Source organism: Sciurus carolinensis, chromosome 11, assembly GCF_902686445.1.
Source record: "Sciurus carolinensis chromosome 11, mSciCar1.2, whole genome shotgun sequence".
Classification (NCBI taxonomy): domain Eukaryota; kingdom Metazoa; phylum Chordata; class Mammalia; order Rodentia; family Sciuridae; genus Sciurus; species Sciurus carolinensis.
Window position 1 is genome coordinate 75,005,682 of NC_062223.1, and position 12,518 is coordinate 75,018,199.

The 12,518-nt window shown below is 40.2% G+C and overlaps 1 protein-coding gene across 2 annotated transcripts; it reads left to right on the forward strand.

The window, feature by feature from the left end:
• The first annotated feature begins 6,215 nt into the window (after positions 1–6,215).
• Positions 6,216–11,654, forward strand: Folr2 (folate receptor beta). 2 transcript variants are annotated; one of them, XM_047517637.1, is made up of 5 exons: positions 6,216–6,353; positions 7,521–7,679; positions 10,592–10,780; positions 10,891–11,026; positions 11,173–11,654. In XM_047517637.1, the coding sequence occupies exons 2-5, from the start codon at positions 7,533–7,535 to the stop codon at positions 11,457–11,459; spliced, it is 759 nt and encodes a 252-aa protein (XP_047373593.1). In that variant the 5' UTR covers positions 6,216–6,353; positions 7,521–7,532; the 3' UTR covers positions 11,460–11,654. The 2 variants fall into 2 exon arrangements, with proteins under 2 accessions (XP_047373593.1, XP_047373594.1); XM_047517638.1 differs by having other exon boundaries at positions 6,224–6,353; positions 7,509–7,679.
• The last annotated feature ends 864 nt before the right edge of the window (positions 11,655–12,518 follow it).

Here is a 12,518-nt window from a genome sequence, read left to right on the forward strand (position 1 = left end):
CAGCCTCAGCAACTTAACAAGGTCCTGAGCAACTTAGTGAGACTCTGTCTCAAAATTAAAATAAATAAATAAATAAATAAATAAATAAATAAATAACAGGTTGGGGATGTAGCTCAGTGGTAAAGTTCCTGTGGGTTCAATCCCCAGTGCCAAAAATAAATGAATAAAAAATAAAAAATAAATAAAAACAATGAAGAAAATCTGAGAGACCTAGGGGAGTACAATCAAGTATACCAAAATGCACATAATTATGAGTACCACAAGGAATGGAGAGAGAGAACCAAGCACTTAAATAATAATGGCTAAAACCTCCCAATTTTATAAAAACCATTAATCTTCACAACCAAGAAAGTCAATGAACTCCAAGTAAGATAAAGAAATTCGTACCTAAACACATCAAACTACTGAAAGACAAAGAACGAATCTTGAAAAGCACCTATAGAAAAATGACTCATCAGTCATAAGGAATTGTCAATAAGATCAAAAGCTCGCGTCTCATCAGAAACTATGCAAGCCCAAAGGCAGTGGGAGGACATATTCAAAATGCTAAAAGAAAAAGACTATTAGCCAGGACTTTTATAGCCAGTAAAACCATCCTTCAGAAAAGAAGAAGAAATTAAGTCATTCACAAGTTAAAATGACAAAATAAAAGAAACTGAACTTGTCACCAGCAGACCTGCCCTATAAGAAATATAATAGTTGTCCTTCAGGTTGGAATGAAAGGATACTAGGCAGTAACTTGAATCCATATGAAGAAATAAAATAGCCCTGGTAAAAGTTACTACAAATATAAATATAAAATATAGCATAAATATATTCATATTGTTGCTTTTTCTATCTAATTGAAAAAGACAATTGCATAACTCATAAGTTGTATTGATGGGTTTAATAACACTGACGTAATTTGCATGACAATAATAGCACAAAGGAGTAGGAAAGGAAGGGAAGCTATACTGGAGCAAAGTTTTGAATACTATTGAAACTTAATTGATATTAATTTGAAATAGTTAAAAATTAAGATGTCAAAATTTAATATTAGCCTAAAACAGTTGTGTTCTAGATAAGCAGAGTGGCTGCTGACCTGTATATAGCACAGACAGGAAGCAATCCTACTTGTGACCCACCCTATGACCAGATACAATCTGTGACCCTCTTGAGTACTCCAAGGTGTGGTTGTGGGAGACCATTGCCTAAGCTGCCAACAGCAGTCCCCACGGCAGCCCTGGACCCTTGTCCCTGGAGCTGCTACAGAAGGACATGGCTGACCTTGGCTCAAAATGCCCCGAGGTCCTTAGAAGCAAACCAGCAGCAGGCACGTACACAGAACCTCAACACGACAAGGTGGTGCTACAGATGGCTTGAGCTGGCATTGCCTCAAGAGGCCCAGCGGATGTATTCTCTTTCCAGACTCAGAAACCTGAGAAATTGCAAGGCGCAGGAAGTCAGAGCATTCTCACAGTGCTGTGCTTCCCCCTGGTTATATGACATAGAAAAGGATGCCCAGAGTGGAGGGGCTATTGGCAGGTCGTCTTTTTCATCTTGTCTTTTTGTTTTCTTTATACAGATGTTTTCCACAATTCAAGATGACTCACTAGCTACCAAATAGGCTACTCCATTTAAATCAGGTTCTTTGGGTTTTTTTTTTCCTTTTCTTTTTGATTAAAACAATTTAATTATAGTTAACAATTAGGCATTTGGGGGTAGTTGTGATATTTTGATTCATGTGTACAATTTATAATAACAAAATCAGAGTAGTTAGCATTTGCTTCAAGTTTATTATTTCTAAGTGTTGGGAACATGTAAAATACATAATGTTAAGTGGAATAAGCCAGAGGTGGAAGAAGAAATAATATTCTCATATATGACATGTTGTCACTCCTATATGAAAGTCAAAAATATTGATCTTATTGAGGAAGAGAGAGTAGGGATTAAAAGAAGCTGGTAAGAGGAGGGAGAGGAGGGGTAGAGCGAAATTGGATAACAGGTACCAAAATACAGGTAAATAACAACAACAGCCAAGGTCAAATGCTGGTGAGGATGCAGAGAAAAGGAACTCCTGTACACTATCGATGGGAGTGCAAATTAGTATTGCTGTTATGGGGAATGGTGTAGAGGATCCTCGAAAAAATTAAATCTACTATAAAATCCAACTATCCCACTTCTGGGTATATATCAAAAGGAAATTATATCAGTATATCCAAGAGACACTGCGTGCCCATGTTCACTGCTGCACTATTTACAATAGCTATATCATGTAATCAGCCTAGGTGCCCATCAATGGATGAATGAGTAATGAAACAATAGAATATTATTCATCCACAAAAAAAGATAGTGCTCTATACTAAACAGCAAAATGGATGGAACTGAAGGACATTGTGTTAAATAAAATAAATCAAGTGCAGAAAGATAAGTATTTCTCATATGTGGATGCTTTTAAGAAAAGTCAATCTGAATATGGAATCATGATTATTAGAGATTGGAAAGGAGATGGGGGAGGGGGACAGAGAAAGGTTGGATAATGGATACCCAAACACAGTTATATAAAAGAAAGAAGTTCTAGTGTTCTATAGGACAGTGAGATGACTACATTTTACAATAACCTATTGTATATTTTGTGAATAATTAGAAAAGAGAAGCTTGAAGTTTCCAAAAACAAAGTAATGATAAGGAGTTGGAAATGTTACTTTGACTTACTCATTATACATTGTATATCAAATTATCATGCTGTATCCCATTAATATGTACAATTACAATAATAATTAGAACTTTATAAATACAGGTAAATAGAAAGAATATTTTCTAGTGTTCTATAGCACAGTAAGGTGGCTGTAATTTACAATAATTTATTATATATTTCAAACAGCAAAAAAAAAATTAATATTAGCAAGGCTGTAAGCAATCTAGTGAGACCGTGTCTCAAAATAAAAAAAATAAAAAGAGCTGGGGATGTGGCTTAGTGGCTAAGCACCCCTTGGTTCAATCCCTGATTAAAATGCTGCTGCTGCTACTACTACTACTACTACTACTATTATTAAAGAAACAACAAGGAGGTTAAAATGATGTACAAGATAATATCTTTAAACACAAAAGAAGGCAGTAATGACTGGATGTGGTGATGCGCACCTGTAATCCAGCTATTTGGGAGTCTGAGGCAGGAGGACAGCAAATTCCAGGCCAGCAGGGTGTCTTAGCAAGACCCTGTCTCAAAATAAAAAATCAAAAGGCTGAGGATAAAGCTTATCAGTAGAGCACCCTTGGGTTTTATCCCCACACTGAGAGGAGAAGGAGGAGGAGGAGGAGGAGGAGATGATGATGACAAAAGTAAGGGAGAAATAGAGCAACAAAAAACATGAAAGATTTATATAAGGTAAATAAAATTGCAGATGTAATTCCTATATCATTAATAATTACAATAAATAAAATTAAATATTAAATATTCCAATATCAATGCAGGAATTGAAAGGTTACAAAACCATTATCAACTATATATTATCTACAATGAATCACACTTTACATTCATAGACACACAAAGGTTGAAATTAAAAGGATGAAGAACATATGAATAATAACCAAATGAGAAATGGAGTGATTATACCATATTAAATTAAGAGAATTTAAGGCCAAAATTGTTAAGAGGTAAGGAAAGATATTTCATAATGATAAAAAAGTCAATTCATTAGCATGATACAATTATAGACATAAATGCACCTAACAACAGAGTCTCTAAAAACTGATCAAATTGAATACACAATTCAACAATAACAGTTGGAGATTCCAATATCCCACTAAACCAGGAGTATATAGAATAACGAGACAGAAGATCAATATGGAATAAACAACACTGTACACCAACTATACCTACCGTATATCTCAGAGCATTCCAACAAACAACTGCAAAATAAACATTTTTCTCAGGTGCATATGGAACACCATATATTAAGCCATTAAAAGCATTAAAAATTTGTAATAATTGAAATAATACCTAGTATGTTCTCCAGTCAGAGTGAAATGAAATTAAATATCAATAAAAGGAGGAAATTTACAAATACATGGAAATTAAATACACTCTTAAAAATCCAGTGAGTCAAGGAATAAATCATAAAGTAAATGGTTTTGCTCCCTGGGCTCAATCCCTGGTTAAAAAAAAAAAAAAAGAAAAAAGGAAGAAAAAAGAAGGAAAGAATAAGAAGTCTCTTCAATTAATAACCTAAACTACCACCTTTAAAAAACATACACACACAGAAAGAAGAGCAAAATATAACTAAAAGTTAGCAGAAATGATAATTAGAGCAAGGAAAACAATGAAAATCAATGAATCAAAAGTTGATTCTTTCATGATTAAACAAACAAAATACTGAATAAATTGGGAATAGAAGAGAAATTCCTCAACCCAAAACCTGACATCTATGAAAAACCCACATAACATCACATTCAACAGTGAAAATCACTGGGTATGGTGGTACAGGCCTGTCACCCCAGCTATTTGGGAGGTTGAGGCAGGAGGATTGCCATTAGAGGTCAGCTTCAGTAACTTAGTGAAAACCTGTCTCAAAATAAAAGAAAAGATAGGGCTGGGGATGCATTTCAGTGGTATAGTCCTAATGTGTGAGACACTGGGTTTAACCCCCAGAACAACCACAACAAAAAACAAAACCAGAAAATAAGTGTTGGTGATGCTGTGAGGAAATGCTTGTGCACTGTTGATAGAAATGTGAAACGGTATAGCCACTGTGGAACACAGCATGGCAGTTCCTCAGAAGTTAAATATAGAGGGCTGGGGATGTAGCTCCGTGGTAGGCATTTGTTAGCATGTGCAAGACCCTGGGTACCATGCCCAGCACCACAAAAATACATAAATAAATATAGAGTTACCATATAATTCAACAGTTCCACTCTGGGTATATATACAAAAGGATTGAAATCAGTCTCAAAATATTTCCACACACATGTTCATAGCAGTATTCTTCACAGTAGTCAACAGATGGAAGTAATGAGAACAGACATCTCTCCAAAGATATACAAATGGCAAACAAGGAAAGAAAAAGATGCTCAACATTACTAATCATTAGGGAAATGCAAATCAATGCCACAATGAGATGACACCTCACACTCATTATGATGGGTACTATGAAAGTAAAAATATGAACAAAGCAAAACAAAAGAAGTGTTGGTGAAGATGTGGAGAAATTCTCTTCACAGGAGAATAAGATAATCACAGTGTGGCATATACATACAAGACAACATTATTCGGCCTTAAAAGGGAAGGAAATTGTGACACATTCTACAACATGGATGAATCTTGAAGGCATTATACTAAGTGAAATCGACCAGTCACAATAAGACAAATACTATGTGATCCCACTTATACAAGGTACCAGAGCAATCAAATTCATTAGAAAATAGAGAATAAGAATGCTGGTTGTTGGAGGATAGGGAAAAGGGAAATTGGGAATTATTTAATGGATTCAGAGACTGAATTTTACCATGAAAAAACTCTGAAGTTTGTTGCAACAGTGTGAATATATTTAATACTACTGAACTGTACATTTAGAAATGGCTTAAGATGATAAATTTTATGTAATATGTACTTTTGCCCCATCTTCAAAAAAGCTGTAAAAATTATTTATTATGTTTTCAATGTGCTAGTTGACGAGATATCGTCATTTATCAGATTTGAGACAATTTTTATTTTTCTGCATCCCAGAGTAAATCCCTTGACTTCCGCACCTTAGCTTCTACCTGTGTCTATCTGGCTGCTCACAAATTAACTTGATAGATATCATTTAATCCTACACAGTGTGTGTCAGGCTTTTCCATATATAATTCTCAAAAGTGTTCTGGTGAACACATTAAAGCTCAGCAAGGTCCAGTGACTTTTCCAAAGCCGTACAAGGAATGGATCTCTCCCTGGGTCCCATTGGCATGACCTTAAAGTCTGGGTTCTTATTTACCAAGTTTATCTCCATCCAGCTATCAGTTCTTATCCTGAGAACCATTTGGGACTCCTAAAAACTTCAGATCTTCCTTGGAGATGAGCAATTGTTTCAGTATTGGTGAATATTGAGTGTGTGGATTCTGAAATAAACAGATTAGCAAGTGAAGAGAGAAATGAAAATAGGAATGACTAAATGGACAGACTTCATGGAGTCGTGGAGAGGGAGGGGTCTGGAAGAAAAGGAAGAACAAAAGAGCTGAATGGGGATATTTCACTCTGTGCTCAGCAGAGCTCTTATCTTCTACCCTGCTGTGGACAGAGTTGTTGAGGACAGCCCAGGGCCTGGGTCCATTGCCAGCCTCGGGAGAGGCCAACTCTGACACACCTGTGTGTACTACCAACACCAAAGGAGGTTCAGGTAAGATCTCCCAAGGAGGGGAGGGTGACAAGAGCAAAGTGGGGAGTTGGCAGGTTTGTGTGAAGGGAAAGGGACTTATCTATTGTTAGCAAGACCATTCTGGTTTGTGTGGGTAAGCCACAGAAAGGGGAAGGAATTGAAGGGAAGAACTGGCCTCAAATCATGACAAGTGAGTTTCAGAAAGGATTTGGAGGGACCCTTGCCAGGGTTTGATGATTAACTGCTTGTGGAAACTGAAGGAAAAGAAGGGGTCTCCATTATTGGCTCTTATGTACTTTAGTGGCAGAGCCCAGAGGAACAAACAAACCGTAGTGGGTCGGGGTGGGTTGAGGGTAGGAATGAACAGAGAGGGGGACTGTCACTTTTTCCAATTGCCTTCCATGACTCCAAGTGCTTATTTGTCGGGCTACTCCAACATGAGGGATTTGTTTGTTGTTCTTCAGGTTTGAGGGTCTTTGCATTTTTATTTTGAGAGGTGGACAGGGGTCTGTTAACATTTGCTCCAAGATAGTTGAGGCCAGGTCAGAATGGGTGGAGCCAGGAATGGCTTTCAGAGAATAGGGAAGGAAAAACCTGAGGAAGCAATGTCCAAAACCACTACTCTTTCCATTTCTGTGTCGTTTAACCAAACACCACCCCGTAAATTAAGTCACTTGATCCTCGTGCCAGTCTGGAGAACTCAGCAGACTGGTGGGGTTGCCACATCCTCAGCGCTAACAGTGTTTATAGACTAGCATGGGAACCCAGGTGACTCACAGTCTAATGCAGAGCACTTGCTGACACTGGGTGAGGACATTGTGTGTACTTGGCCCTTTTCAAAGGAGCAAGGAATGGACTTGAACTATTCAATTACTTGTCCTACATATAAATTTAGAGAAAAGGTGAGGGCACAAGGCGTCTATCTCCTCCAACTTGGGAAGCCTCCCCCACTCCCCACCCACTAGTCCCAGCTCCCCCCACCTCTGAGCCCAGTAAGCCTGGGGTGAGGGAGCCCCCTTGCCAACCTTCTCTGCTCCAGTCTCTGGACTCAGCACTGAAGGAACATGGTCTGACCTCATCTTTCACTGTATTACAAGAACGGGGAGACTGAGGCAGGGGGAGAGGACACCCTGGATGGACCTCTTTCCCCACAGGCCTTGGTCTCTCTAACCATAGCTCCCTCTGTAGGGACAGAAAGACATGGCCTGGAAATTGATGCCACTTCTGCTTTTGGCCTGGATAGCCACCACATGCAGTGCCCGGGACAGAACTGACCTGCTCAATGTCTGTATGGATGCCAAGCACCACAAGACAAAGCCAGGTCCTGAGGACGAGCTGCATAACCAGGTCTGTCTGGAGTGTGGTTCCAGTTGGGGATGGGGCTGGTTCTGACAGGGAGGAGGAAGTCAGGGTGGTGGGGGAATGGGTTGAGAGGTCATATCCCCACACCCTGAGTTATTGCTGCAGCAGAAGATGAAAGTGGAGTAGGGAGAGTGGTTGAGGTGAATTTGGGGTGTCCTCCCCAGGAGAAGGTATCATGTAGGCATTGACTGGGCAATTCTGAGCTCTTATTAGGTTTCACATGCTTTCTGTATATGATTTCCTGTTCCCAGTGGTTCTTTGACATAGGTAGGTGATATTCACGTTACATGAAATAAGGGAAATGAAGGTCCAAAGAAAGACATGGATTCACATAGGAGTTGGGCATGATCAGCCTTTGTGGTGGGGGTAGGGGTAGGGCTGTGATTCGGAGGGCAAGAGACTATGGGAAACATGGTTCTTCTTAACCTCATGGCATGCTAATTGTGTGGAGTGGCAAAGGTAGAAGAAAGGAAGGTCCCTTGTGACAGTGATGCAGGGCATGGTGGCTGTACATTCACACAGTTTATAAAAATTTATGCCAGAGGTTTGCAACCATATTAGACTCAATGTCTACTTTTTATGGCAAATAATTTTGGACCCTCTTTTCTTTTCTGGAATAAAACTCAGGCTAATAGAATTTATTTGTATAAAATTTTATAAGCAAAATAAGCCAAACCCAAAAACCCAAAGGCCAAATGTTTTCTCAGATAATGCGGATGCTAATTCATAATTGGAGGGCGGCACTAGGGAGGAAAGAGTTACTTTATATTAGGTAGAGGGGAGTCAAGGGAGGGGAAGGAGTATGGGGGTAGGAAGGATAGTAGAGTGAAACAGGCATTATTACCTTATGTACATGTATGACTGCATGATTGATGTGATCCTACAACATGTACAATCAGAAAAATGTGAAATTACATTCCATTTATGTATGATCTATCAAAATGTATAAATGCATTCTACTGTTATGTACGACTAATTAGAACAAATAAAAAATTAATAAAAATATCAATATAATGCTCTATCTGTGATACAAAGGAATTGCAAACAGAAAGTAGAGGTGCTCCTTGACTTCCACAGGGTTATGTCCTAATAAGCCCATCATAAGTTAATATGCCTAACCTACTGAACACCACAGCTTAGCAACCCAGTACATTGCAGACCATGTGCTGTTGCTCCTTGTGATCACATGACTGGAAGCTGTGGCTTGCTGCCCCTGCATTATACTATACACCACTAGCCCATGAAATTAAAAATTGAAATATAATTTCTTTTTAAAAATTATTTATTTATTTTTTTATTTATTTTTTTTGTGGTACTGGGGACGGAATCCAGGGCCTCACAAATGCTAGGCAAACACTCTACCCCTGAGCTATATCCCCAACCCTCAAAGTATAGTTTCTACTGAATGCATATCACTTTCACACTATTGTAAAGTAAAAAAAGAAAAATCCAAAGTCAAACCATTGTAAGCTGACAACCATCTGTAATTAAGAATAAAATATTTTCTAACCCTGTCTATTCTCTACTACATTAGAAGACATCAGAAAATAGCACAGGCTTGCTTTCATTTACAAAATCACTATGAATGGGGCAGCACACATGAAGATTGATATATTCATGTTCCATTGGCAACATAAATGCTATAAGATGCTCTAAGCAGGGTTTCCATTAATGACATAATTTCTAAGTCATTACTAGCACTGGAGCTACTCCAGTACAAAAAAACAGATGGGACCACGTTCCATTTTACAACACTTTCAATCCTGGAAAACCCAGTCTATATTAGAAGCATGTGAAAATATGATGTATCCATGTGTAAGATGAAATTAGGTTTAGATTTGGAAATCATGACAGGTCTTTCACTTTTTTCAGCAAATATGTTTATGAGCTTACTATGTGTCTGGCACTGGATTAACCATTGGAGACAGATCTTAATACTTACCAAGAAGAATTAATTTAAGTACATCACTGCATGACTTTGCCTCTTTACTCAAAATGTCACCTTCCAATGAGGCTTTTCCCAACCATGCTATTTAAAATTTTAACAATATCACATACTCCATATTTCCATTCCCTGCTCTAATTTTTTTCCCATATCATTTATCATATCCTGACTTATCTCATTTTTTTCTTTTCATTTCTTACTTATTGTCTGTCTCCCCTACTAAAGTGTAAGGTCCATAGACGCATATATCTATCTCTTTTGTTTTCCGCTGTGTTCCCAGCAATACAACTCTGACTGGCACACAGTAGGTGATCAATACTTAAATTTAAAAATAAACAAATGAGTTGGGTGCAGTGGCACATGACTGCAAACCCAGTGACTCTGGAGGCTGAGGCAGGAGGATTGAAAGCCAGCGTCAGCAATTTAGTGAGATGCTAAGAAACTTAGTGAGACCCTGTCTCAAAATAAAAAATAAAAAAGGGTTGGGGATATAAACCCCCCCTGGGTTTGATCCCCAATACCAAACCAAACCAAACCAAACAAACAAACAAAAAACCAAATAAAAAGACTTTAAATAGAACTGGGGTTGTAGCTCAGTGGTAGAGTTTTTGCCTAGCATGTGTGAGGCACTGGGTTTGATTCTCAGCACTGCATATAAATAAGTAAAATAAAGGTCCATAAACAACTTTAAAAAAAAAAGACTTTATATAGGTGATAGCTATTATCCCCATGATAAGGTTACCCAGGGTTTCCACAGACCCTTGATCACACTGCTGTAATTGTTTCCCCCTTGAGATGGGGGATCCTGAAGGTCAAAGACAGAGAGGTCTTTGCAGTGAGTGTTCCTGAAGAACCTGCCTGGGACAGGGGACAAGAACCAAATGGGGTGAGGATGGAAGTGGCAGGATGGGTGTGGGGTTGAGGGACTCAGTCCAGTGTCTTCCCCACCTAGTGTAGTCCCTGGAGGAGGAATGCCTGCTGTTCTGTCAACACGAGCCAGGAGCTGCACAAGGACACCTCTAGCCTGTACAACTTTAATTGGGATCACTGTGGTAAGATGGAGCCTGCCTGCAAGAGACACTTCATCCAGGACAACTGTCTATATGAGTGCTCACCCAATCTGGGGCCCTGGATCCAAAAGGTACAAATTTATATCACCCGACTCTAGCAGGCTGCCCTCTGGCTCAGTTCCTTCAAGGCTATGGCTATGGCTAACTCCCTGGCTAAGAGGAGCCCTCCTTTCCCACTCAGGTGAACACCAGCTGGCGCAAAGAGAGGTTCCTGGATGTGCCCTTGTGCAAGGAGGACTGTCAGAGCTGGTGGGATGACTGTCGAACTTCCTTCACCTGCAAGAGCAACTGGCACAGGGGCTGGGACTGGTCCTCAGGTGAGGGCCTGTGGGTGGGGAGATGGAGGTAGGGTTTGGAAAAGGATACATTGAGGATTGGGGGTTGGGTAAGGATTTCTGGGATGACAGAAATGAGATTTGGGTCCAGGGTTGGCTGATGGTGTTCACCATGTCTCTGACTGCAGGAGTTAATAAGTGCCCACTTGGGGCTGTCTGCCGTACATTTGAGAGCTACTTTCCCACACCAGCTGCTCTTTGTGAAGGTCTCTGGAGTCACTCATACAAGGTCAGCAACTATAGCCGAGGGAGCGGCCGCTGCATCCAGATGTGGTTTGACCCAGAGCAAGGCAACCCCAATGAGGAGGTGGCTAGGTTCTATGCTGTAGCCATGAATGCTGAAGCCATGCCCCATGGAATGGGTCTTCACCTGCTTGGCCTGGTCCCGATACTGCCGCTCTGGCTCCTCAACTGAGTCCAGTCTTTGCCACACCACCATCAGTCTGCTCCCAGCTTGGATGACCAGGCTGGGCTCTGATCAGCTCCCACAAAAGGGATCCTTCAACCTGCTTCCATCTGCACCCACCCTTCTGCCACTCAGTTCCTCCTACATGGTAGGACTTTGGGTTCTTCCTATAGTCAGTTCTAATAAATCAGTGTTTGTGATGTATTATTTTGGTTGTGAGTTTGTGGGTAGTGGGTGAGGGGCAGATCCCATAGCTTTGGGATTCCTTCAGATTTGGACAACTAGACTATTGGCATCAGATCTGCTATTTTGCTGCCACCATTATTCTGCCTCCCCGACACTACTTTGCAACCCAGACTATTAGTCCAGGAACCTCCTAGTCACTCATTGGTCTAGATTGTTAGCTAGAGAACTTCCTAGTCAGTCATTGGTCCGTTTTTATTAGACAGCGAAATTCCACTACTTAAGAATAGCTCTCCTGCCATTTTTTCTCTCTCTCTCTCTCCTTTGCTCTCTCTCTCTCTCACTCTCTCATTTTCTCTTTCTCACCCTGTGGGCAGACACTGCCTGTCTGCTTAATAAAATCTCTTGTGTGAGTTCTCACATCGGGAGTGGCTTCTGGGTGCTTTCATAGACCTGTATTTGACTTCCAGCTCTGCCATTCACTATGTGAAAGTGAGATGTTTGAAAACCTGTTTCCTCAATGAAATGGGGATAATATTCCATCCCTCAGGCTTGTGAAATGTAAAGGAGTTGTTGCCCAGAAAGCATGCAATCCCAGTGCATGCAATTAATAGCCTTCAGGGATTCTATTGCTCCTGTGGCCCGGAATGAGAGTCAGGTCCAGCCAGGTCTTCTTATTTATACTGGTTCCCAAACATTCCCCTTCCCAGTCCTTGTCTACCTGACTCTGCTCAGCTCTGCAATAGGAAAACTGGGAAAAGTTCACACTAACATGATAAGCACTAACAGTCAGCTGGAGTTTGGGATCCTCAGAGGAGGAAGAAGTGATTGGGAAAGACAGACTGGGAGAAATATTCAAGAGATTGGAACTGGCCCTGTGTTGTG